Below are 26410 nucleotides of genomic sequence, written 5' to 3'. Positions count from 1 at the left end.
CACACAAACAGGTTTTTTTCATGATATTGTCTGTGGAATAAGCTTTAGAAAATTAACATGTGTATTTTTTAAACTGCCAATCTTATTTGTATTTTGAATTTTTCATAGGCCAATTTGTTTTTAACATCTGATTTTATCTGTAAAGGTAAAGGGACCCCTGACCATTAGGTCCAGTCGTGACCGACTCTGGGGTTGCGGCGCTCATATCGCATTATTGTCCGAGGGAGCCAGCGCACAGCTACCAGGTCATGTGGCCAGCATGACAAAGCCGCTTCTGGCGAACCAGAGCAGCGCACAGAAACGCTGTTTACCTTCCTGCTATAGCGGTACCTATTTATCTACTTGCACTTTGAGGTGCTTTCAAACTGCTAGGTTGGCAGGAGCTGGGACTGAGCAACGGGAGCTCACCCCGTCACGGGGATTCGAACCGCCGACCTTCTGATCGGCAAGCCGTAGGCACTGTGGTTTAACCCACAGCGCCACCCGCGTCCCCGATTTTATCTGTACCTTCTCTATAACACTTTATTTGTACTTGTACATCGTTGGGCTGGTGACCAAGAACACATGAGCAGTCAAGTTTTAACAGGATGAGGGAAGCCTCAAGCAAGTGGAGCACGTGACCATTACTACCCACATCACTAGCAGTAGGTGGAAAGAAATGTCTGAGCAGGCTGGTGGAGGGAGCAAAGCAAGCAAGCTGCCCAGGAAGTTGCCACTGCTAGGTCCACATTGCTACCACTCTGGAGAGAAGGAAACCTGCATTTCAAAACTACAGGCTTTCTTCTCTGGGCTGAGGTGGGAGGGTGAAGGAGAGAAAATCCTTCTGGCTTTTGACCTCCTGCCCATTGGTGGCAGGCAGCCCAAGCTAGCACAGTGAGTGAGTCGGTCACCCAAGCATGTGGAGTGGGTAGTGAAAGGGGAAAGTCACTTCCCAATACCACGGGCTGGTTGCTTCTTACTGGAGAAACAAGCTCCAAAGAGGTCCACCAGACACCACGATCCTTGCGCCTCACTCTACCCCATCTTGTCAAGTGGCTGTGACCTGAAAAGTGACCTGAGAAGTCAGGAAAGCAACAAAGCCCCACCCATACTGCCTCACCAGATGCTACTGCAGAATGCAAGGATCTGGGAGCAGGCAGGAGATAGGTAGTGTCTGAAAGGTAGCACATGGGGCAACGAGCAACACAAGTAAGCGCACAGCCCCTAGTTAATGTATATTTTTGGTAAACCACTTACAAAGATTTTAATAATTAAATATTATTCAATTAAAACATAAAATATAAATGCTTTGGAAATTTTTGAACTCCTGATTTGATCATGCAGGATGGCTTATTTCACTTTGCACCTGAAGCAGTTGACCAAAGATAAAAAAAAAAACTGAAAATTGAGAGACTGAAGTCCCATTTTTTTCTCTTTCACCTGTCTCAGAAGTTGTATCTTTATTCTCTGATTGGGGCGGATCAACAGTGGTGGTGAAAATACCTGCAAGAAAAGACAGAGGAGGCAAAGAAATATGGAGGTTCTGCATTAAAGTGCAACACAATACCCTGCTTTTCCTCCCAAGGAGCCCTTGTGATACTTACCCTTGAGACACTGTGGAGGAGGAGGATGCCATACGCTGTCAGCCCCACATTTACTATTGTCGCTCCCCACCAGAGTGTATCCATGTTCACAAACATACATTATAAGATTATTATATTCATATGTAGGTCGAAATGTAGTTGTCAACATTCCATTCTTAATAGAGGGTCTAGGGCAGCTGACAACTGAAAAGAGATGAGCAGCATTTAAAAAGATACTTGTTAATTAACCTATGGGTTACCATGCACAATGATTTAACTATGGTTTATTTACTGCCAGCAAACCACAGTCTGAAGTTGCTTGCATTTAAACTTCAGTTTGTTTTAACTGTGGACTGGCATTACATGTGGGTGCAGCACCCTTTTCTTAACCGTGGCTTGTTTGGCCACCCCATCTCAGACACTAACCAAACTGCAAAGACACAATGGAAGAGAGACTGGAAAACAAAGCAAACTGGAAAAGCAAGCAATGGTTTGCATTATTATCTGTGAGATAATTAATACTTTACTTATGACTTGTTAAACAGTGGATTCTATGCAAACCAGGCCAATGTCTCCACCAAAGCAGCAGCAGGGACTTTATACTTGCAAACTACCAAGAACCACCCAAATTTGGCAAAATGTTTTCTTTTTTAACAGAATCTGTATATTCCAAATTGGAAGTGCACACACAAGATGATTCCACTTATTGTGGCTTCAAACAACTACAGTGGAACCTTGACTTACATACGCCTTGTCTCGCAGACATTCCAAGTTGCATCTGCGGCAAACCCGGAAGTAAACACCGGATTTGCCGCAATTTACGCATGCATGGAAGTGGCTTCTGCCATTTGCATGTGCGCAGAAGCGCTGCCGCCATCTGCGCATGCACAGAAGCGCACTACTGCTGAATGCGCACGCGCACAAGACGTCTCTTCTAGCGTACAGTTTCAACCAGCGGATGGACCTCCGGAACGGATTATGTCCGTAAGTAGAAGTTCCACTGTAACTGATTGAATAAAAATATATAATCTTCATTATATAACATTATTTATTTGACAGGTCTATAAACTCCTTCAAAGACAGAAACTATTCAAGTGATAAAATCAGATAAGAAATCAAAAGACTAACCTCTAAAAACAGTAACACTGTCCCTGCAATTATACTACTGTATTACAATTCCAAAAAACAGTCTGGGTCACACTTCGAGGACGGCTTTCTAGGAACTGCTAAGAACTATTTAAAGCCCTCTGTAACTTTGGACCAGGTTACACAGTGCCTCAGATTTTGATGTTTATTTGTTTAGTACATTTATAACATGCCTTTCTTCCATCTGGGCACTGAACTGACCCAGATCTGACCCAAATCTGCTTAGTTTCAGCAAGGTGACTACATCATTGATTGGCTCACAGACCATCTGCTGAAGTGATTTCACCAAGGTATACGTGACAGTTTCTACCTACTGAGTATTGTTCTTAAAAAAGCAACTCACATGTGAAAATCATTTCCTATGAAGCTGAAATGCAGCATATAGTGTTATGCCTGTATACTAAGGGGTAATATTAGGTTATCACGTATTTTAGTGTTACTGATATCTTCTCAAAGCATTTTTGTTTAGTATAGATACTGCACAAAAAGCCCTTGAAATGTGAAAAGCCAAAAAAAGGGGGGGGGAGAAAACCCTGCAAAGAATAGCAATTACTACTTAATACTCTTCCCTCCATGTACTGCAGGAAATTTATATTATTTTAATTATTCATTGTACTCTGAGCACAACAACCCATTCCTGCTAAAGGTAGTAATGCATAAGTCCAAATGAAGCTAATGGAATAAATTACTCACAACTAAATCTAAGTTTCTTTGTTTTCAATGTGACTTCATAGTGGCTATCCTTGACTGGATCAGGCCACAAGCTTCCCTCAAAATGACTCAGGTTAAAACAAGCTACTCATTGAGGGGGCAATGCTATTGCATATCTCATACTGCATCTCAATCCCACTAAAAACCTCAGAGGCTGAATAGCAGCAGCAGCATTGTGTACCAGCTTACAAATATAGCTCACTCCAGCAAGAACTTTATTTATATTAACGTATCACAAGGAAGCTACTAAGCATAAATTTCCATCACCTTTACATTGAGGGGCAGCTGGACGCCACTCTCCATTTCTACCATCTGCAGCAGTTGAACACGTAATGGTTCGGCTTCCAATAAGGGAGAAAGTAGGGTTACAGGTATACGTTACTGTTGTGCCATGGTCAAACTCATCTAAACCTCTGCCAGTGTGTGCACCATTGGCAATGTCAGGAGGGGGGAAACAGGGGATTCCTGGGAAGCAGAAGCAACATGAACAGTTCAGTTAGACCACAATTGCAAAAGCACCCCTGCTGGGGGGGGGTAATCGGACTAAACTTATTTTCACTGAAAAGATGTTTCCTTTTATAAAGTAATCATTTGATACTTATTATAGGCATGTGCATCTATTTTGGATGCACCCAAACATTGAAATAGTGGGCTGTTGTGAAGATATTTCCACCTCCTCCAAAGCAAACTGGGTCTTATGTGAAGCATGTTGCCCCTAAATATTCACAGAGGAAGCTACCAAAGCCCCCTTACCTACTTCAGAGCAGGGACTGCTCTGGAAAAAAAGAGATATCAAGAAAGCTGTTGCGGGGGGGAGATAAACGATACACCAAAAAAGCCAACCCACAACCAAGAACTCTGTTGCCCCAAAGTTCCTTGATAGAGAAAACCCCCTCCCAGTTTTTATTTTTGCAGGGGGCTTTATTTTCTTCATGGAAATCTATGGAGGCAGTAAAACTAGGGAGTAAAAGCTGTCCTCTGAAAACAGTTGAGCGGGAACCCCCACTCCCCAGGATGGTCCTTGTGACCCCAAGAGACCTTTGTAGGGATTCCACTGTCCTCAGCTTCCTCACTATTACAGCCTTTACATTTCCCCGTTTATGTCTATGGAGACAAGGCTGTCTTCACAGCTGAACACAGAGAAATAACAAAGCCTGAACCCCTGAAAACCACTGGAAGGAGAAGGGAACATTCCTACCCAGCAAAGCCACTTTAAAGCTATGCAAAGTTGCCAAGAAGGAACTGCTTCAGCTGAAAACTTAAATGACGTTTCAGGAGGCTTCCAGTAATCAAGGTACATAACTTGGCCAATTCTTCCTCAATCCACACACATGTGGAATACTAACTCCAGAAGAAGATAGGTCCCCAAAAATGATATGGGGCAACCAGCGGATGACACAAATTCAGACTCCTCACAGGCCACTGTTAAGTTTTAAACACCCAAGCCGAAAGGTGAGCCCAAGAAACATAGGTAAAAAAAATGGAATATGTTGAAGTCTAATCATTTTTAGACAGATCGTGAAGCTGAGGCTCCAATACTTCGGCCACCTCATGAGAAGAGAATAATCCTTGGAAAAGACCCTGATGTTGGGAAAGATTGAGGGCACTAGGAGAAGGGGATGACAGAGGACGAGATGGTTGGACAGTGTTCTCGAAGCTACGAACATGAGTTTGACCAAACTGCGGGAGGCAGTGCAAGACAGGAGTGCCTAGCGTGCTATGGTCCATGGGGTCACGAAGAGTCGGACACGACTAAACGACTAAAAAACAACAATCATTTTTTATTTCTTTAATCTGCTTATTATTACCAGTTTATTATTATCCACTTTTCCTCCAGGGATGGTTCTCTACCTCCCTATACAAGATCACCACAGAGAAGAGGATCTTCTTGTGGTCCTCAAACTAACCCCTTTCACCAATGAATAGTGAGTACAACTTGGGATTGGTGATGTGTGGATGTTCTATATACCTGTACACTGCTTTATTCCCTCAGATCCTCTCTGAATAATGACAATGAAGCAAAGTTGCTTCCATTACTTCCACTAAAACTTAAATACTAGATTGAGAGGGACAAATCCTTTGTTTCTAGGAACATTGGAAAGTTGCTTAATGAACAGGCTGTGCAGGGTTTTTGAAGAAACATACCCATTTGCAAGGAATGGCAGAGGTTGAAATGATGTGTCCAACATTCTTCCCTGCTCTGATATCTTATGTGTCTAATTCCTCCCTCCTCGAACACCAATTTCATGAATTCCCAGTAACATGTGTTTTGGCAACTAACATATGTTATTTCATTGCACAAATTTCCTGTTCTGGGGAAAGCTACAAATACAGTCAGCTGGTTGGAAACAACAATTATGGTGAGTATCTGGAACAAGATCAGAAAGTATCTTGAGTTTTTCATATGGGTTGAGGACACTTACACATTTGCAATAAACAGAGCCACACTATAACACATTGAGATTAACCTTAATAAACTAGAATTAACAAATCATCTTACGTTGGCAAAGTGGAAGTTCTTTATTCCAAACAACTTGGCTGCCTATAAGGGAACATCGAAGAGTCTTTTCGCCTACTATTCTGAACCTAAAGGGAAAGAGAAACCTTATACAGTATTTTAATGCAAAGGGTGTAGGTGTGCAGATAGAGGATATTTCTTAGCCAGTACATATACCTTATTTAGACTATACTCTCCCCTACAGTGTCACCATTCTGCTAGTTGACACAAAAAGAAAATAATGGAACCAACCACCACCAGTCCAAAAGCAGAAAGAAACAACACAGCAGTAAGAATATTAACAGCAGTAGGATTAAAATCTTTTCAAGTAATATTCAATGAAACCTGGCTAAAAAGGTCTCTGCTTGGTGCTGAAATGTTGCAAAAATAGGGTCAGGAGAAGTTTCCTGAAGAGAGGATTCCATAGATGGGGTACTGCAACAGAAAAGTCTGGTTGCTGTCAGTCTAAGTTGAAACAACCTAGCAATTCACTTCACTTCACAATACAGAATTATTTCTTTTTTTAAAAAAAAGAGTGCCCACATAAAGTCAAATCAAAATAAAAACCTTGATAGCTTGGATGACAGGCTGTAGTACAGGCACCCCCAAACTTTGCTCCTCCAGATGTTTTGGACTACAATTCTCATCATCCCTGACCACTGGTCCTCTTAGCTTGGGATCATGGGAGTTGTAGGCCAAAACATCTGGAGGGCTGCAGTTTGGGGATGCCTGCTGTAGTGCTTTCAAAAGAGAGCCTGGGCTTTTTAATTTCATTATAGTGCACTTCCTCAGGTCAATATAAACCACTTGAAATACAATTCAGGTATCTAATGAGGGTTTTGCACTGCGCTATAATGGGGAGTGGCATGTCACCTTAAAAACAAAGGGGAGCAGTAAAGGCAGGAATTCATTATCTTTTAAACATGTATTATTTCATTAAAACTATGTGAGTCCCCACCCTTGATTACTATTTTAAAAAATCAAATTATCAATACCACTATCTAAAAAACCCATCATTATTTTACCATATTGCAAGGGGCAGGACTGCGGCTGCAACAGTTTGGTTTAACAAGCCCTGTAAAATATTCTTATATCTATTTTGCTATTTTCCTGGAGAAAGGGAGAGGTTAGGGTAATATATGACAACCCTGAAGGGTAGTCTAATGGTAATGGTGCTATTCTGGCATATTGTTTTTCTGTGAAGTGGCTTGTAGCAGCAGTGCAATCACTTAAGGGCTGCAAGGAGCAAACGGAAACAGAGAAAGAATTGAGGAGTTCAGTAGTGATTGGAAAGACATTCAGATGCCAAGTCCAACCATAGAAAGACAGCGGTTCTGCCAACTGAGAAATACGGGCAGCCCTGTTTATCCAAGGTTACATTCCGAAGCACTGTGCATCATGTATAATTAAAACCCATTAGAAAAAACCTGCAAACACCCCGCTCCACCCCATGATGTTTCAGTGACATCTTTATGACGTTTTTGCACGTTACTTCCAGGTTCAGCGCAATGTGCACCCATATTGAATGTGCATAAACGGAGGGCTGCCTGGAAACAAAATGAAAAATCTGAATACAAATTGCCACTGCTTAGGTAGTAAATCAACTAGAAACAGTGGATCTGTTCCTTCTTTATTAATTTATTGGGAGCATTTACTCCCCTCTATACCCTCTCTGTGGGCACCCATGATTATAATTATAAGATAGAGCTGATTTTTAACAGTAATGCTTAATATGGTAACAATTAATATGTGTCTGTCACCAAGCCCTCCCAGGAGTTTTAAACAAAGCAAGGTGTTACAAACGTTGACTTAAAACTCACCCCTCATCACAGCCTAGAGTTATTTCATCACCTAGTCGCAAGTCTGTTGCTTTTATTATTCTGCCATTATCTAAAGTTATAGTAGGACATAGCCTTCCTAAAAGAAAAATCAGAACAAGCATTAGCACATGCAACCTTGATTCATTCTTTTTTAAAAAGGGTATCCTATAGACAGATGGGGCTCCTCAACCTTGGAAGGAAGCCCATCTAGGAGAAGGAAAGCTCTGGTCCTAAACCTTCACTGCCTTGCAGTATATCTTCAGAAGAAAAGGCTAATGAGTAAACCCTATATAGAGCAGTGTCCCTAAGACGGTTGTATGGCGCCTTGGATGCCTCCTGCAGCCAAGCTGGTGCCAAACAAATTGCTCCGCTTTCCTTTGGTCCACATTAATGAGGGCAAAAGTGGACCAATAGAAATAATAACAGTCAAAAAAATAAATAGAGAAAAAGTCTGGCATGCATATAGAGAGTTGTTAGAGGAGAAAGAAGGAAAATTGAAACTTAAAGATTTTGATGAAGTAAGAGAAGTTGTTCAAGATTGGTTGCAACATCGACAATTAAATGAGATATTTAAAGAAGATACCTGTAACAAGAAAGGTTTTAGTTATACCGTATCTAGATTCCAGAAAGAAATTGTAGATGAAAATTTTAAACTATTAAAAAAGATGTATAGTATTTTATTAGAATGGGGCACCAAAGATGAGGAGGTGAAATCCACAATGATTAAGTAGGCACAAGATGTAGGACACAGTATACAATTAGAGGACTGGGAGAAATTATGGAGAGTAAATTTGAAATTTACTGATTGTATATTATTAAAAAATAATTCTATGAAAATGATGTACTGTTGGTATATCACACCAATGAAAATGGCAAAAATGTATAGATCAAGCTCCAATAAGTGCTGGAAGTATAAAGAGAAGGAAGGCCCATTTTATCATTTATTGTGGAATTGTAAAATAGTTAAAAATTATTGGGAAATATATAATGAAATGGAAAAAATGTTTAAGATAACTTTTGTTAAAATTCCAGAAGTTTTTTTGCTAGGAATTTTAGGTCAAAGGGGGTGGTGGTGGAAAATTTAATAAAAATTATTTACCAAAAAAAGAGAGAGAGAATAAGGAGGCCAAAAGCGGGAGTCTTGTGGTCTGGGCTGCCCACATCCTTACACACCACCCAAACTTGCATCCCTGGGAGGTCATTTGGGTGCTGCTCACATCTCTTGACACAGATGGATGCCAACAACACTACAGGAACCAAGGTCATTTCCAGATGACCTGTTAGAGCATTCATGCTTTTTTGTGTTATACCACAATCTTCAGTGCATTTTCCTGCCACACACTTTACTGCAAGAAACCTATTTTTTTTAAAGCAGGTTTGCTGACAAGGGCACCAAATACACTGTGCTGTCAGAATTTGTGGGTATTAGATTGGATCCCACCTGCAAAATAGACACAGTCTGGAAGTACTCTTGAAAATACTATCTTCTCTAACAGGTATCCAGTTTTATTGGTTTTTCATAATAAGGTCATCTGTTGGCTGCATCCGGCCTTTAGGGTTGTTTCTTTTCTGCTTCATGAGTTGAAAGCAGCTGAAAGATCATTTCTTCCCATATTGTACTCTTATCCTTTTGTCACCTCTGATAAATAGATGTTCTAAGTTTTGTTAGTGCTGACACTGTCTAGTATCAAAAAAGAAGACAGCTGAGATAATTAAAAATTCTCTTTTGTTGACTACAAAGTTGTAATACTGCTTCCATGCCCTTGTGTTTATCTCAACTGGTTAAAACTAAGGTATTTTGTTCAAATAAAATTAACAGTTATACTTTAATTAATTAATTAAATTGATCTACCAGCCTTCATGGGAATATGACAGGGCAGTTAAGTACGGTACTTTTAAGTACAGTAGTTTTGTGTGCCTGCTAGGGCTATTGTGCACTTATATTCTTAAAATAATGAAGTTGGATCCAATAAGAAAATATTGTGCATATTTTCCAGTCGGTCCACCTCATGCCTAGAATGTCAGCCCCCCCCCCAAAAAAAAATTCCTTCAACTTTTCAGAAATTTTACATCTCCAGTCATGGTGAGGGAAAAATCAGGCTTGGGCAGCATCTAGTCATTATTTTAGGTTGTAAAGGTAAAGGGACCCCTGACCATTAGGTCCAGTCATGACCGACTCTGGGGTTGCGCGCTCATCTCGCATTATTGGCCGAGGGAGCCGGCGTATAGCTTCCAGGTCATGTGGCCAGCATGACAAAGCTGCTTCTGGCAAACCAGAGCAGCACATGGAAACGCCGTTTACCTTCCCGCTGTAGCGGTTCCTATTTATCTACTTGCATTTTGACATGCTTTCGAACTGCTAGGTTGGCAGGAGCTGGGACCGAGCAACGGGAGCTCACCCCGTCACAGGGATTCGAACCGCCGACCTTCTGATCAGCAAACCTTAGGCTCAGTGGTTTAACCACAGCGCCACCTCTCCAGGAAAAGAACTGTCACGGCTGGAACCCCTCACCATCACGATATCGTAAGAATCATGGAATTGTAGAGTTGGAAGGGACTCCAAGGGTCATCTAGCCCAACCCCCTGCAATGCAGGAATCTCAGCTAAAGCATCCAGCTAAAGAAGCTAGTTCAACATTCAGGTCCAGTTTAAATGTCTTAGGAAAGAGCAGCTGCCTAATACAAATTCTATTCAATATTCTGTAGCAGCTGCCTAATACAATTTCTATTCAATATTTATTTACAGATATTGTCCAAGGCAGCTTACTATATATTTAATATAAAAATACAATAGAACAGAGAAGACTCACTAGGACAGGACCAAGAGCTATATACGTTTAACCCTCATTCTCAGATGTTCTGACAACCACTTTGCTGCTGAATCTCCTGGCCTGGAAATGGGTGCTAAAGCAGCCAGATATAAGTCCCTCATAGGCCAGGAATTCCTACAGGTCTGGAGTTGCTGCCGATGTCTCTCACAGCTTTGGGCTGTGTCATTGAGGAGAACCAACTATTAACTACTGGTTAATTTTTTTGTTTTTATGAGGAAAACCCTGGTACTTGGAGACTTGGAGAAATTAAACGGGGAAAAAGGTTTTATTTTACAGAACAAAACTGGTAAAACAAAGGATGTGTATGTAGATAGAAATCTTTCAAGAAACAGTTAATGTGTTTATATTTATATTAAATTTAGTGGATGTTATAGGCTTCCATACAAGGTGGCAAACACACACTTCTTTTCAGTTATTTCACTTCAGTTCCTTAAACTTAATTGTATAGATGTTACAGCTTAGGTCTTAATACTTGAGTTCTTCAACAAGGTTTCCCAACCTTTTATAAATCACATTCCTGAGGCTTCTTACTGAATGGAGACCCAAGCAGAGTGTTCCCTAAAAACTCTATTTCTCCTGTCCCCTATTCAACTTCCCAGTTTTTCTCTTGTCTGTACACTCCTAAAAATACATGACACAACCTCCTCAAAAATCCAATTAAGATGTGTTAGGTGGGCAAGAGAGGGACTTAAGATCAGATAGAGAAGGAAATGAGCAACAGATATGAGGTCCTGGAGAGTGAGAGGTTGTTCAGAACATAACTAGGAGCAATAAATTCCTACTCGTTAATTGTATGTTAAATGAGTAACCTTATATATTTGAACAGAATTAGTCACATGAACAAAGCTTTGGAAAATAAGATGTTATAGCTAGTAAAAGTTATTTAATATGGCTTAACAATCAGAACAGTATATCAAAAATGTTGACATCTCAAGGCCAGTTTTAAGCCTTTTTTGGGTCAATCTCATCTTTTATATATTTGGTTTGCTTGAAGTAAAACCCTCATCTATGTGTAATCATTATTAAATTTAAAAGGGAATACCTCAGAGATATGCAAGAAAAATGCATTTGAATGCAGAATGTGGCAGTGAATAGAGAACAGGAGCCTACCATTACATCAAATTCTAGAACTAGGAAGGACACATCATGCTTAATGTACCACAGGTTCAGTTTAAACACAAGGAAATATTTTTCTGTGTATGGAACTTTGGAATCAAAATAAATAATGGCCAACAGTGCAAAGGACTAGAAAGAAGCAGCATTAGAAAGAACAAATGGGACCAGCTGCAACAAAATGCTGTGCTATTCCATCACTTTCCAAGAGAAGGTTATTAGACAGCCAGTCATGCTCTTTCTCCACCAAACAAATTCATCCTGTCCATCCAGTTCCCTCCTCCCGCTGTTAGCCAACCACCTGATCGTTCATGTTCCATCTTCATCAGGCTGTTTTTGCCTCCTTGGTTTCTTAAAAGTTGTTATTTGGTACTTCTGCAAACTTTGGGGTTCCTCCCAGGATGCTATTTCTCTGTTCTTGTTTCTTAGAAGCACCTTTGTGACTACAGTCCCAAGGGCATTCACCACCTAAGTCCACCACTGGGAGGAGTAATACTTAAAATATTCTAGCTTCCCAGTTTAAGCCCTCAACATACTGCAATAGAAAACCCTTCTGTATTATTTCCTAACTTTCTGAAGTGTCTGGATCTCCTCCAATCCACTGCTCTGATCTAAGGTGGCTCTTCAATAGTTTTACATATTCTGCTAAGTAAGTGAAACTCACCTCGACAAAACTTTGGATTTTCTGTTGACCATTTTGAAGTGTCAAGACACGTAAGAGAAAGAGTCTCTCCAGGCATAGGCTCATAACCTGGAATGCAACGGTAGCTCAAAACAGTCCCAACAGTATAACTGTCTTTTGGGTCGCCGCTCCTTAGACTTGCATTAGGTACATTTGGATGGGTGCAATCACCTGGAAATAAAGAATGTTAGGAAGCTCTGAAGCTATGGGAGCGAAGTCAAGGTTCATTGTAGCGCTGAACACTGGATTATTCATAAAGAAATGTCTATGACATTTTCCTCTAATGGGATCTATAGAGCCATGTCCTAATAGATTCCTGGATTTCATTTGCTGACCATTGTTGGAACAAGACTGGCAACAGTAAGACTTACAGAGCAATCATAACATAGCTACCTGGAAGTAAGCCCTACTGACTTCAAAGGGGCTTGCTTGAAGGTAGGTGAGGATAGGACTGCAGCCTTACTGTACTGGGCCAAAATCCAGAAAGATGAAGGGGACCATCCACTAAGTATGTTTTATGTCCCATTGCACACACTGCTTGTGAGTCTAGTGTCAGGTTGCCTGTGTCAGGCTGCCAAAGAATTACATGCTTTTCAAAAAGGCAATAGCTAGCTGAAATGCTTTAAGAAAGAAACGTGTTTCATCATACATTAAGAACTATTTTTTTCACAACAAATTTACTAGAGTTGTAAGCAATCAACTATTGCAGCATTGGTGTTTTTTTTAAGGATCTTGAGTAGATGAAAACATTAATTAATTTTGCAAATTCTTACACCTATGTTTTCTTCCTCCAATGCTGTGATGGAATCATGACAAATCCCCAACAAAATCCTAGTTCATTTGAAACCTTGCCTGTGACCTTTTGGTTGATCCTAAAATACATATATTATTGCCAAAATATGGCCTTCAGCTTTTCAATAATTATTTACCCTTAGCACTTCATACTTGGCTATTCCTGGTTAGGAAGTTTTGGAGGCAACAAGATAATGACATCCTTAAATTTTAGTGACATATAATGCACCAAATAAATTTACGTGTTTTGTAGTAAATGTCAATGCTATTTGGAATGTTAGGTAGCTGTCTCACAACTACTTCAAGTCCATGCAATTAAAATTGTATTCAAAGAGACAGCAAAAGGAAACAAACACATAGTAGACAAATGCCAGGCCTGTCCAGCACATGTCCAATGTGCTTATAGAGCATGCTGCAGTGTTCAAATCAAGGTATGCTGTGAATACCATGGATGCTCATTTATGACATAATCTCTTGCATCAGGTGGGCAGGCTGTCACTTTTATATTAAGAGTCCTCCCCTGCACGCAGTGATCTTATGTGGCTCTGTATCTAGCACTGCCTGGCTGCCTGTCTTAGTACTGACATCATTAGTCAAGGAGGCTCCCTGTTACTTGCTTTTAACTCTTGAAAACAGTACAAGATAAAGGAAGAAGAAAGCAAAAAGGACCCACAGCAAGGTCAGGGAAGCTCTGGGCTTGTCCAGAATTGCAACACATTATTCATATGCCTCAGAAACATGTCAAAAATAAGGCATCCAGTATAGGTAAAGGTCTTATGAAGTAAGGCCTGGAAAAACGTAAGATTTAAGGGGAGACGTGGCGGCTGTTTCCAAATATCTGAAGTGCTGTCACAGCCGAAGGCGGATCAGATCTTTGTTGCTCCAGAAGGCAGAATAAGAACAAACACGTGGAAATGAAAAGAGAGCAAACTTCCGGTAAACACAGGCAGGCTCCAAGTTCCCTCCTGCCCTGGACGCGGGAATTGCCTTCCTTCGCCATCCCCGAGAAAGCCTTACTTCGCCCTCGGACATGATCCGTCTCTAGAGGGAGGCGGGGCGCCTCCCATTTGACAGAAGAACAGACGGGCATCCCGAAGCCCCCTCACCTCACCTTGAACTCTGAACGGCAAGGAAAACAACAGCAGCAGCAGCACCGGCGGAAACCGCCCCCCGCCAAGGAAGTCAGGAAGAGGCGCCATCGCACTAGAGAGAGACCCGGCCGGAGTCGGAGAAAGAGAAAGCGCCGCAGCTCCCTCCGCAACTGAAAAGCAAAGCGACGGAGCGGGCCCAGGAAACGCTTCGACGGGAAGGGAGCGGCGGCGGCCAAGGGGCGTGAGCAGCAGCGTCGCCTCAGAAGCTCCGCCGAGAGGAAGGCAGGGGGGAGGGGCCACACGATGAACCGCCTCCGCCGTTATAGGTTCCCGTTTATTAGCTAACGTCCCAAGGCCGCCGCGCGCGTGCCGGTTGGAGGTTGCGGGCAAGAGCGCGCTGGGATTGGCGGGTGGAAAACGTGGGGGGAACCACAACTGAGGGGAAACCATAACTTTCGGATAACAGCCGCGTGATGAGTCTGCTCTCTGACCCTTGCGGGGAAGAGATAACGGGTTCCGCGCATGGCAGCCCAAGCTGTTGGGGGCGGGGCGGGGCGCCTCGAGGGACCCGAATTCATTCTCACATACTTACGGTAGTTACAGGTAGCGTGCTGGTCTGACGTAGTCGAAACAAAATATTTAAAAAATTCTTCCAGTAGCACCTTAGATACCAATTAAGTTTGTCATTGGTATGAGCTTTCCTGTGCATGCAGGTATTCTTCTTCAGGTATCTGAATAAGTGTGCATGCACACAAAAGCTCATACCAATGACAAACTTAGTTGGTCTCTTAAGCAGGGCCGGCTCTAGGTAGAGTCCCGGTGGCATGGTGCGCCAGGGCGGCGGCCCGGTAGGCAGGCGCTGTGCGGCAAAGCCGCACGGAAACCATGCTGCGCCCTACGAGGGCGGGGGCGCCGGAGCGATCTCCGCCCCTCAACGCCAAGGCGCCCGACCTGCTTGAGACTGTCCTGCTCTTAGGTGCTACTGGAAGGAATTTTTTTATTTCATTCCCACATAAGACCCCCTATTCCCCCCTCTGAGCTGTAATTCTCAGAGTGGTTTAACAATCAATCCCACTTCCCAAGAAACCCTGGAAATTAGCACTAGGAGGGGAATAAGAGACTCCTAGCTCTCAACGCCCTTACCAACTACACATCCCATGACTGTTTAAAATGTTATTTGTTGGCATCCATCTGCCTCAGGTGACAATGGAGGAGTGTGCCCTTAGGGGTGAAGTCAAACTGCTGGAAGGCTGCTGCAACGCCTGCCTATGCTGTAGTAAAGTATGATGCAGTAGAGAGACATGTTTTCTTGCATCTGGGGCAGATGAAGGCATACTACTTTAATTGTATAGTGTGTGTGTGTGTGTGTGTGTGTGTGTGTGTGTGTGTATATGTGTGTATATGTGTGTGTGTGTATATATATATATATATATAATATAGCAGGCATCCCCAAACCGCGGCCCTCCAGATTTTTGGCCTACAACTCCCATGATCCCTAGCTAACGGGACCAGTGGTCAGGGATGATGGGAATTGTAGTCCAAAACATCTGGAGGGCCGAAGTTTGGGGATGTCTGGTATATAGTATAAATGTATAGTGCAGATAGGATCTAAGTGAAGCCCACAGCATTGCACCTCGGGTATCATTCCCATGAGACCCCCATGACGCCCTACAGCCCCCCCCTGTAGCAGGGACCCAAAGGGCCCCAATTAAGGTGATAATGTAAACCCCTATAAATCCTAGAATATGCTTATAATAGTGAATTATGGGAACTTGTTGCTTTAAGAAACTGATGATCTAGCAAGATGCCGTTCTTTTACCAGAACAGAAGGTCAGCTAACACGCAAATCACAAAGATATAATAAGCTAGAACACAAATTGTTACATAGTACAGTGGTGCCTCGCTTAACGAATCCCTTGCACAACGAAAAACTCGCTAGATGAAAGAGTTTTGCATTGCGAGAGGCATTCGTAAGATGACAAAATGTTCTATGACCGCCGCTTCGTCTTACAAAGCGCGGCCATAGAAAGCGGCAAAGGAAGATCAGCTGTCAGCGCGGGAAGATGACAGATAATCTTTCTTTGCCAGGGGGGATGGAGCCGAAACGTGGCGGTGCGGCGGCTGCCCCTGCCTGTCTTCCCCTTGGCTCAGGGAAGACAGGCGGGGGCAAGCAGCGCCCGCTGCGATTCGGTTCCATCCCCCGGAGCCACCGCACCGCCCCGCACCACCGGGGAAGACAGGCGGGAGGCGGCGGGGGGAGAAGCGCTTCTCTCCCCCGCCGCCTCGCCGCGCACCAGCGGCATAAGATGGCGCTTCGGAGAAGGTCTCCGAAGCGCCGTCTCATGTCGGGGGAGGCGGCGGCGGGAGAAGCTCTTCCCCCGCCACCTCTCGCCGTGCACCGCCGGCACAGAGCGCAACTTTGGAGGTCTCCGAAGTTGCGCTCCATGTCGGGGGAGGCAGGCGGGCGAAGCTCTTCTCCTGCCGCCGCCTCTCGCCGCGCACATCCGGCACGTATGTATAACAGAAGATTCTTTATTCCCTCTTTCCACACTCTGTACTTTTATATACCTCTTTTATTACCCTTCTTAGTCTTTTGTTGTAAGCTTTCATTTTCTACCGGTAGTACATAGCTTCTCATTAGTCATGTCTCTGAAACTGGTCAGAATTTTGCTATGGCAGTCGGAGAAAAGCAGGAAGTACAAATGCAACATTGTTCTTCTCATGTGTTTATCTTTCTTATGCATTTATGTTAGCTAACAGATAAGGATGAATCTGATTAGTTGAATTTGCCTACTTAGGATAGAAAGCAGTATAACTGATGAGGTAAAATTCAATTCCTTGAGGGACTGGCATGACAACCACATTCTTGGCAATCCTGCCAAAATAATTGTTGTTACTCCCTTTCTGAAGAACTGTTGCATCATCCAAAACAAGGCAAGGTATGGAAGCAGGGTATTTTTTTTTATTTGTCTTACAGCCTCACCCACTCTCTGCTTTGCATATACAGTATTCTTGCCTTTCACAATATGAGGAAATGGGGAATAGGTTTTGTAAAGCAACATGAGGAAAAAATAAAGAGTATAAATATCTCTAGAAAAAGAATACCGGTATACCTTTATTTCATGGGTGCTGCTTAAACAGTTCTACCCATTCATTTTTCTAAGGCTGATACCTTCAGCTGCTTACCAAACCTTTGGCACTCTCTCTCTCTCCCTCCCTCTCTCTCTCTCTCTCTCTCTCTCTCTCTCTCTCTCTATATATATATATATATATATATATATTTAATGTGCAGTTCTTGTTTGCTCTGTGGCATGAAACAGTAAATGAGTATTGTCACTGGGTTGTATCTAATACTAGTCCTACTCCAAAAATGATGAACATGATTAACTTAGGTCCATTAAGTTAAATGGGTCTGAGTAAAACTTAGTTATCTTTTATCTCTGAGAACAAAAGCACTTAATGAAATAAAACTTATTATTATCAGTTTATACTGAGTAGCAAGTAAGTCCTCTTTGTTGTATAGCCTAATGGACTAATGATATGACTTCCTCTGGGATACCAGGCTTCAAACCCCCATTCGGCATGAAGCTCATTCAGTTCCTTTGGGTAAGGCAATGTAACATTACACCAGGTCCAAATCTCATTTAGCAGGGGGGCTGCTGCTGCTTTGCCTATAAGCTTTTAAAGTTGCCAGGTCACATGACTGAGCTGAACAAGGTAAGCAGCCTAAGTCCCCACACTCTGGTCCTGCCTAAGAATGCCCCCTTTTGGGGGGGGGGCTTACACTGGCTTCGGTGCAGCCAGTTGAACAAGTTACATCAGTGAATCATCTGCTGGACCAGCATGGGGGCCTCAATGCTGGTTGAGCCAGGTATCTGTTACATCCTAAGGTGCTTATCCCGGCAGACCTTGCCATAGCACTGCCCACTTAAATCACTCTTTCGCAGCCTAACCTAGAGATACTGTGACATAACCATATATTAGCATCTTGGAAGAAGGATCTTGATTTAATATGCTGTAAACCGCTTTGAGATTTTTCTTAAAAATAAAAAGCAGTATAGATACTAAATAAATAAAAGAAAAAAGGTGGGATAAGGTAATGAGCAATAAATGAATTACCATACTGAAGGTCTGTTGGGACATCCAGGTTTTGGATAATCAAGAGAATTCTTCAGATATTCTGCTCTTTCATGGAGCGTAACATTTTAGTTCCCTCAAAGCAGAACCATTTCATTGTGTTGTAGTGGTAATTGCTACAAAAGTATTTTAAATAAGATGAGAGCTGCTTTTCATCTTTCTAAGTCCTTCACCTTTTTTAGAATGCTGAAATCTCATGGTGAAAGGAATCAAGGGCGTACCCACCATTCGGCAAGTTAGGGCAGCTGCCCTACTCTAGAAGCAGGGCTGGTGGGCAGAGGCGGAGCACAGCCCGGCGGAGCGCGAGTTCGCCATTCCCGCCGCACCGCGCCGAACCCTCCCTCCAGCTCCCCGGCGCGCCCTCAGGCAAGGCCAAGCGCGGCGGGGAACCAGGGAGCGCGGCGCGGCGGGCGGGAACGCTGAACCCGCGCTCCGCTGGGCTGGGCTCCGCCTCCGCCCACCAGCCCTGCTTCTAGGGAGGGGCACAGCCCAGCGGAGCGCGAGTTCGCTGTTCCCGCCCACTTTGTGGCCCCTCCCCTTCCGTGCCTTGGCCCCTCCCCTTGCCCCCCCCTAGTTTTGATCCTGGGTACGCCCATGAAAGGAATTGTTCTGTTCATTATGAAATTAGTCTAGAATCTTATGAGATTAGTGAGTAATTTGTTGACACCATTATAAACTCAGGGAGTTTCCCCACGCTCCCAAATCTAATCCTGTATATAATGTTTTTAAAGGAAAAATGGAATAAAAATGTAAAAAGCTTTTAAAAAATGGATGGATATGCTCCCTCCACTCAGTTGATATATATTTTCTCTCCCAGCACACACCCACACTCCTTCATAAACACAGGAAGGCTAAAATTAGGGTGAAGGGAGGCTGCTTTATTGTTACTGAATAGTGCAGCGGGCAGACCTGATACACTTTTTTTTTTTTTAGAATAATACTTAGGGAGATTTTTGCCTAAGGAAAATCACTATTGTCAGCTGCCCATAGGCACAAATGATAGATAGATATTTATCACGGCTTTAAGCCCATATAAACAAACAAAACAAAACAAAACAAAACAAGACCATAACAGAACCAGACAAAACCATTACAAAATCACAAGACCATTTACAAAATACATCATAAAACGCATCATGGTGATTGGGGGAGACAAAGAAAATACAAGAGGGTCAAATTTCCGATTAAGATTAATATAAATAAAAACTTTCAGTAATCAAACAACATTCCAGAACGTCTCTTGTGTGAAAGAACTGAGGTTAAAAACCTTGGGGATCCGTGTCTTGCAGCACGTATGCAAGGTGAGACTCAACTGGCTTATCAGCTAGTTTCTGGATTATCAATACATAGGCACAAATGAGTAATTGAACCCTCCCATGGTCAATCTATTTCTACATACCAGTAATCTAGCCAATAATGATTTTTAAAGTAAATATAGTTTATGACTTAAGTGTTGACTTCAGAGAGACTACCTCATTGCACTGTAGAGGATGAGATTTCCTTTGATAAAACAAACAGGCTGATTCTTTTTATTGGATAGACTATTTTTAAAAATGATGTTATATTTCTGAAATGTTCAGTACGGATGGGCACAGTACTGATGTCCTGAAAATGCTCAGTTCCCACACCCTTCCTGCTTTCTGACTTCTTCCTGTGGTTGCTGAACAGAGTACTCTATAGCTAATAGTATATTAGCAATTAAAGAACACAAATGGATGTGTTCACACCTGCCTTTGCAAACAGCTTACTCCTGCATTGAGTCCAGCAGTAAAGTACGGTACTTAACTTTTATATTTGTTTGGCTTTCAGTGCAAATTGACAACTTCCTTTTTACTGTAATGCTGTCCCCATGCCAACAATAACAGTGACTTTACTTCCTGGTTAGAAGCCTTATTACTTGCATTACAAAAATGCAAAGCAATGGAGAGAAGATACTCAAGTAAGGCTAAAACACCCCTTTATATCTTGCGTGAATGGGCAATAAATAACTAAACATGCTGTGGTGCTGTGCATTTGACCCCATCCCTGATGATGTGCGGTTCTTCCTGGTCCCACTCCAACCTGAAGCAGGGAAGCCCATATGCCTTTTCTATTCTGAAGAATCAGCCCAGGCCATACCCTCTCCAAAGCTAACATTTCCTCCCCAGCTCTGCTCTGCGCAATCTGATAGTGCTTTTGCCTGGCTGGAACGTGTTCTTGAACTGTGATAATGCCTCTTGTTTGCCTGGATGGAGGGCAGAGAGGTGTCCTCTAATTTTTGCATGGCTGGAAAGTACCCTATTGTAAAATGTTAGAGATACATCAGTTGTTCCATCTCCTTTCCCTCTTGTCCCACCCACCATTGGCATGTAGCAATTTGTCAGGGCTGAGGCCAATGGTTATTACATTTACCTTTTTACGTTGTTGCCTCCTGAATTGGGAAAAGGAAACCTAAAATATATTGGAGGTCTGAAAAAAGAGGAGGGTTCAGGTTATTCCACTAAGCAGGCTATTCCACTATGACAAGGCCTTCCATAAGAGGGCTTCCAACAATCCCCATGCCAGGTAACAGTGTTTTCTGACTCAAGCTGGTGGACCTCATATCAGGGAGAGGTCACAGGGCCTTTAAACAAACAAGCCCTGCTTCCAAGCGGGGCCCAATATGCCATGTTTGCTGAGTTTAATCAGGAGGCCTGCCAAAGACTTCATTGTAAGGTCATGCACGAGTGTGAACTCTCAACCCACTTGCACCTGTACTCATGCCCCCACAGCTTCTTTTGAGAACCCTGGGGCTACGGTCCTGGAGGGACCAAGGAAGAATACTGGCACCTTGCCCCTTCCACTGGTTGGGAGAGAGGGAGTAATCACCCACCCAAACCTCAGGTCCTATGCTCCCTCGCCCTCTCTCCAGTACACCCTGCTGCCTTGCACTTGTACCCAGATTGCTAAATGGTGGGTTACCTTTGGGAGGGCTTTACCAAGGGTCTTCACATACCAGCCATAGGTGAGCGCAAGTATTGGAAGTATCAAGCCAAAAAGTGGTTCAAGAGCTATCCAAAATTGCCACAACAAAAATAAACAAGGAGCTAGTGGCCAACTGGATTGTGGGTCCCTTCTCTCAACCAGACCTTCAGGTGCCCAATAATATTAATATTAATTTATTATTTATACCCCGCCCATCTGGGTGGCTTCCAACAAAATATTAAAATACATAAATTCATCAAACATTAAAAGCTTCCCTAAACAGGGCTGCCTTGAGATGCCTTCTAAAGGTCTGGTAATTGTTGTTCAAGAAGGTACCAGGGGAATTCAGGTTAATACACAACCAAGGTTAATACACCACCAGGTTCTGGCAAATGAAGTGGACTATAGACCACAAAAGTGACAAAAGAAGCCTATTGAACAATAATCATTCAGAACAAGTGATATGCTAAGCCTAGATCCCTTTAAAAGCTTCTTAGGCCAACAGGGATACATGGATGCATGTTCCAGATCTATATCACTCCCAGGCCCTGGCTATGCCTATTTGGCCAGAAACAGGTCAGATGCCTAGCAACTTCATTGTAAACAAAACTGTGACCAGCAGGTTTGCCAGTTCTTGCTTTAAGACAATGGCTGAGCTTTTATATGCTCTGATGCACAGAGGAAATATGTAACCTCTGTGCCTCCACCCTGTTCTTCTCCAACTAACCTTGGTGAGGACGACTCATTTTGCACCACAGCTGGGGTATGTGGAAGAAAACTGGTGGAGGTACAGCAGCTTCAGCATTACTCAAGGTCCAGTGTATTAAAGAAAGTTTCTCACCTTGGGCAAATGCTTAGCAACCCTAGCCATTTAATCTACCCATAACATTGATCCAACGTTTAAGTTAAATATAAGTCAAATATAGATAAGCTAAATATAGATTCAAAGTGCAAAACTATACATGTGCACTCTAAAGTAAGTTCAGTGGGCTTTACTTCCAGGTAAAATGGGTATAAGATTGCAGCCTAATGGGTTTTCATTACAACACCATTAAATAGGATGCATTTTATACTGAATAATTTTCATTGCTTAATCCTGGTACCACAGGGGCAGCAACCACCACCTTGTATATATAATTTGATTTGTTGAGAACCAGTGTCAATCTATATCAAAGACTATCCCAATAAAAATTCTCATTGGAAGAAAATTGCTTATAAACTCTATTAATGAGATATAATGTTCAATTGTTTCCTTTCTAAAGGCAGCAGAAAACAGAGCCAAACATTATAAGCACTTTTCCAGGAACACAATTTTAAAATACATTTAAGTAATCGGGTATGATCAGAGGTGATGCCAACGTGAAAAGGTTACAGATATTTAGGTGGTCTTGGTTTGCTTCTCTTCCCAAAAAATCCACTGTAAGCATTACGTTGGATATCTCCTAAATTACTGCAATAATGTAATGAGTGAGGTTTTGAATTACTCAGAATTCTTCTTCAAGGTGGATATTCAGTAAGGTCAACCAGCCAAAGATTGAGAAGAGAAGAGAAAAATATGTTTCATGACATATGCCCATGACACATTTTCCCATTTCTTGTCTTTAATGAACATTTAAGCCTGAAGCCAGAGTTCTAGAGAACCCAAATGCTTATTCCCTAATTTGTGATGTTTTAACTGTTCCTTATGGTAGATATGCAAACAATTAGAAACGAATCTTACAGATGCCAAAAAGTAGGATGGGTTCTTTATTTATACAGTACATCCAATTAGATTCTGTCCAAGACAATAAAAGACTTGACTCCCTATGCAAATCTAAGTCAAAGTTATATAACATTTAATACTGTAAGTAGACCTTATCAAACATGCATTCAAAGTTCAGGGAAAAGTTTTTTCTAGCTCGGGAATATCCACATTTGCATGCAAAACCAGCTGATACAGGGGTAAACTGTTCCTTCTCTCATTTCTCCTCAACTTAACAGCTCCCTACTTGTAGTGCAGTCTAAGAAGAGAAAACATAATATAATCCACAAATTATATGCAGAAAAATGAAGATTAATCTTAGTTTTTACTTCCAGTGTTATGCTTGCTAGTTTATTAGCGATGTACAAATACAAGGATATAGGCAGGATATAGAATCAATCTAGACTGAAAACATGAGGACAAGCATGAATGATTTCGGATTGAAAAAACATTATTATTATTATTATTATTATTATTATTATTATTATTATTATTATTATTGCTACAAACAGGAGATTGTGTATGCAGCCTTGGGCTTTTAAAGCATTCTGCAAATAAATGTATAACCCGCAACTATAAAAATTTTTGATATCACCAAAGAAACAGGTTTAATGTAAACAGGCTCATGTGCCAAAAATGTGTTGTTTATGTGGCAACAAGTTTTCTTTTCTTTTCGCTGAAACAGGCTACACCAACGGAAACATTAAGTTCCTCATATTTAAAAAGCAGTACAATTTGGAGAATATAAAAGATAGCATGTGCCCTCTATAGGAGGAAACCGGCATTTATTTATTCAACAATGGTCATAGCTAATACAGTACAGTACAGAAAAATGCTAGCTATAACACATTTCCCCCCATTTAGCCTGGATTACCCCTTCCAGGAAAAAAGGATTGCGTTTTTTAGTACAGTAACCCATTTGTGCTATCTCAACAACCTGTTTTAGAATATTAGGTAAGGTAAAAGGTAAAGGACCCATGGATGGTTAAGTTCAGTCAAAGGTGACTATGGGGTTGTGGCGCTCATCTTGCTTTCAGGCCGAGAGAGCTGGCCTTTGTCCACAGACAGCTTTCCGGGTCATGTGGCCAGCATGACTAAACCACTTCACAGAACACTGTGACAGAAACCAGAGCACATGGAAACGCCATTTACCGTGTTTCTCCTAAAATAAGACACGTCTTATATTTATTTTTCCTCCCAAAAAACACACCACGGCTTATTTTCGGGGGATGTCTTATTTTTTCGAGCGGGAGCTGGCAACCGCGCCACCGGCCGAGCAAGGAGGAAGCACACGTGCCCTCCCAGTGTTCCCCAAGGGATCTTGTGGGCCGATCCCTCCGGACCCTCTTGGCTTTGGGGTCCCTCGCTCCCCTTTGCCGCCATCCTCCCCGCCCCCGGGCGAGCGCCTGTCTCTCCCCAGGGAATGGCATCCACACGGTGCACATTCCTGAGCCGGCGGAGGGGCTGCTGGGACTTGTTTTGGCTCAGAGGACCAATTCCTCCATTCAAACGCCAGTGTGCAAATCTGCCCTTGCCTGCCTATAGCCTGGCCCCCTTTCAGCCCGGGTCCAGGCTGGTGACTGGTGACTGCTCCCGCCAGGTGTGCGTGTGTGTGTGTGCAAGGGATGAGTAGGCGAGAGTATGCATGGGCGAGAGGCGGACCGGGTGCGGGGCTAAGACGGAAAACGGCGAGGAGGGAGGAAAAGGGCGGGCGCGCGCCACCAAAAGACAAACGGAGCGGGGAAATTGGACCAACTCCCCCGGCTGCTCCTTCCGGCTCGGGAGTTTGCTCCTTGGGATGCCCGATTCCGCCGCGGCAAGAGGCGGCTGCACGGGAGCCACTTCGGGGAGCAAAGCGCCGCGCGAAGAGCCTGGTGAGAGGCAGCTGCGGCTGCAGGTGAACTGGGGGCGAGCGCCCTGAGCACTGTGGCGGTAGCGAAGAGGCGCCCGATCAGCCTGCTTCTCAGCTGATCGGGCGCCTCTTCGCCACCGCCGCAGCGCTCAGGGCGCTCGCCCCCAGTCGCCCACGCAGATCCCGGGCTTCACCTGCAGCCGCAGCTGCCTCTCAGCAGGCTCTTCGCGCTGCGCTGTGCTCCCCGATCAGCTGAGAAGCGTGCTGATCGGGCGCCTCTTCGCCACCGCCGCAGCGCTCAGGGCGTTCGCCCCCAGTCGCCCACGCAGTTCCCGGGCTTCACCTGCAGCCTTCCTTTCCTTGCCAGACCTGCTCCCCCCCCGGCTTATTTTCGGGGGATGTCTTATATTTATTCTATTAATGAAAAGCCTGACATGGTTTATTTTTGAGGACCGTCTTATTTTAGGAGAAACACTGTACTTTCCTGCCACAGTGGTACCTATTTATCTACTTGCACTGGCATGCTTTCGAACTGCTAGGTTGGCAGGAGCTCGGACAGAGCAATGGGAGCTCATTCCGTTGCGGGGCTTCAAACCACCGACCTTCCGATCGGCAAGCCCTGTCTGGAAGCACCCTGAATCAGTTGTGAAGTCTGTATATCAAGTTATAGAGATCTGGGAGCAACTTTTTATAGAACTATTAAGAGGCACTGGTTTCAATTTTGTCCCAATCTTTTTAAAATATATTTTATTGAGCCTTCTTATATTTTTGAGTTTCTTTTAAATGAAATAAACTCAGCTGAATGAAATCAAATATTTGTTATTTTAAGATATGTGGACTATTAATGAACTTGACTTGATTTATTCTATGAATCTCTTCTCCAGGCTTGAAATGTTATCAAACAAAAACTCGACATGCAAGAAAATGTGTGTTAAAAAATTATGCTCTTCAAGCCTTGCTCAGCCTCCCTTTCCTCCTATGTTAAGCAATCATATCTCTTTGTGAAAATCTGCATGAATCAGCCAGCTTGCCAGTGGTAAGTGATTCACCCAGCATAAAAGCAGCATAGATATACCTCCATAACCATTTTGGGAAGGGTAGAGGTGCAGGAGCATGTATGATTCCAGAGTCAGGAGAACAAAGAGAATCCCTTCTCCCTCTCAAAGTCACAACTGCTACTTAATTTAATTTTCAGCATTAAAATGACTTTAAAAATAATACCTTTTGAGGCGAACGTTAGCTGTGCTGTTTCCTGTTTCTGCAGACCATATTTCATAAGACTGCATGGTTTAAAGTTTCTTGATTCAAGTGGCTGAACAAGCAAAGGAAAGAGGCAGGCATATAAAAAAGAAGAATGACGAAGAGCACAGCGCTATGCATGCTTACTCAGAAGAAAGTTTCACTATTGGCAGTGGTCCTTACTCCCTAAATAAGCTGTTTAGATTGTAGCCTAACCTTTTATTTGCCAGGTTTCAAATACGTACAGCTCTGCT

General features: G+C 43.0%; 1 protein-coding gene across 1 annotated transcript in view; it reads right to left on the bottom strand.

Annotated features, from left to right (window-relative positions):
- Nucleotides 1-26410, bottom strand: part of LOC118088521 (complement receptor type 1) — a 147776-nt gene that overhangs the window by 101234 nt on the left and 20132 nt on the right. Inside the window, exons 9-14 of the mRNA XM_088673598.1 lie at nucleotides 12344-12532; nucleotides 7737-7833; nucleotides 5920-6005; nucleotides 3687-3884; nucleotides 1584-1766; nucleotides 1420-1482 (exon numbers count right to left, since the gene is read on the bottom strand). Of these exons, the coding sequence (XP_088529724.1) occupies nucleotides 1420-1482; nucleotides 1584-1766; nucleotides 3687-3884; nucleotides 5920-6005; nucleotides 7737-7833; nucleotides 12344-12532 (816 nt within the window). The remainder of the gene's footprint in view (nucleotides 1-1419; nucleotides 1483-1583; nucleotides 1767-3686; nucleotides 3885-5919; nucleotides 6006-7736; nucleotides 7834-12343; nucleotides 12533-26410) is intronic.

This window comes from Zootoca vivipara, chromosome 7, assembly GCF_965207765.1.
Source record: "Zootoca vivipara chromosome 7, rZooViv2.hap1.1, whole genome shotgun sequence".
NCBI classification, from domain to species: domain Eukaryota; kingdom Metazoa; phylum Chordata; class Lepidosauria; order Squamata; family Lacertidae; genus Zootoca; species Zootoca vivipara.
Note: the sequence above shows the minus strand (reverse complement) of the source record. Positions and strands in the feature narration are given on the sequence as shown.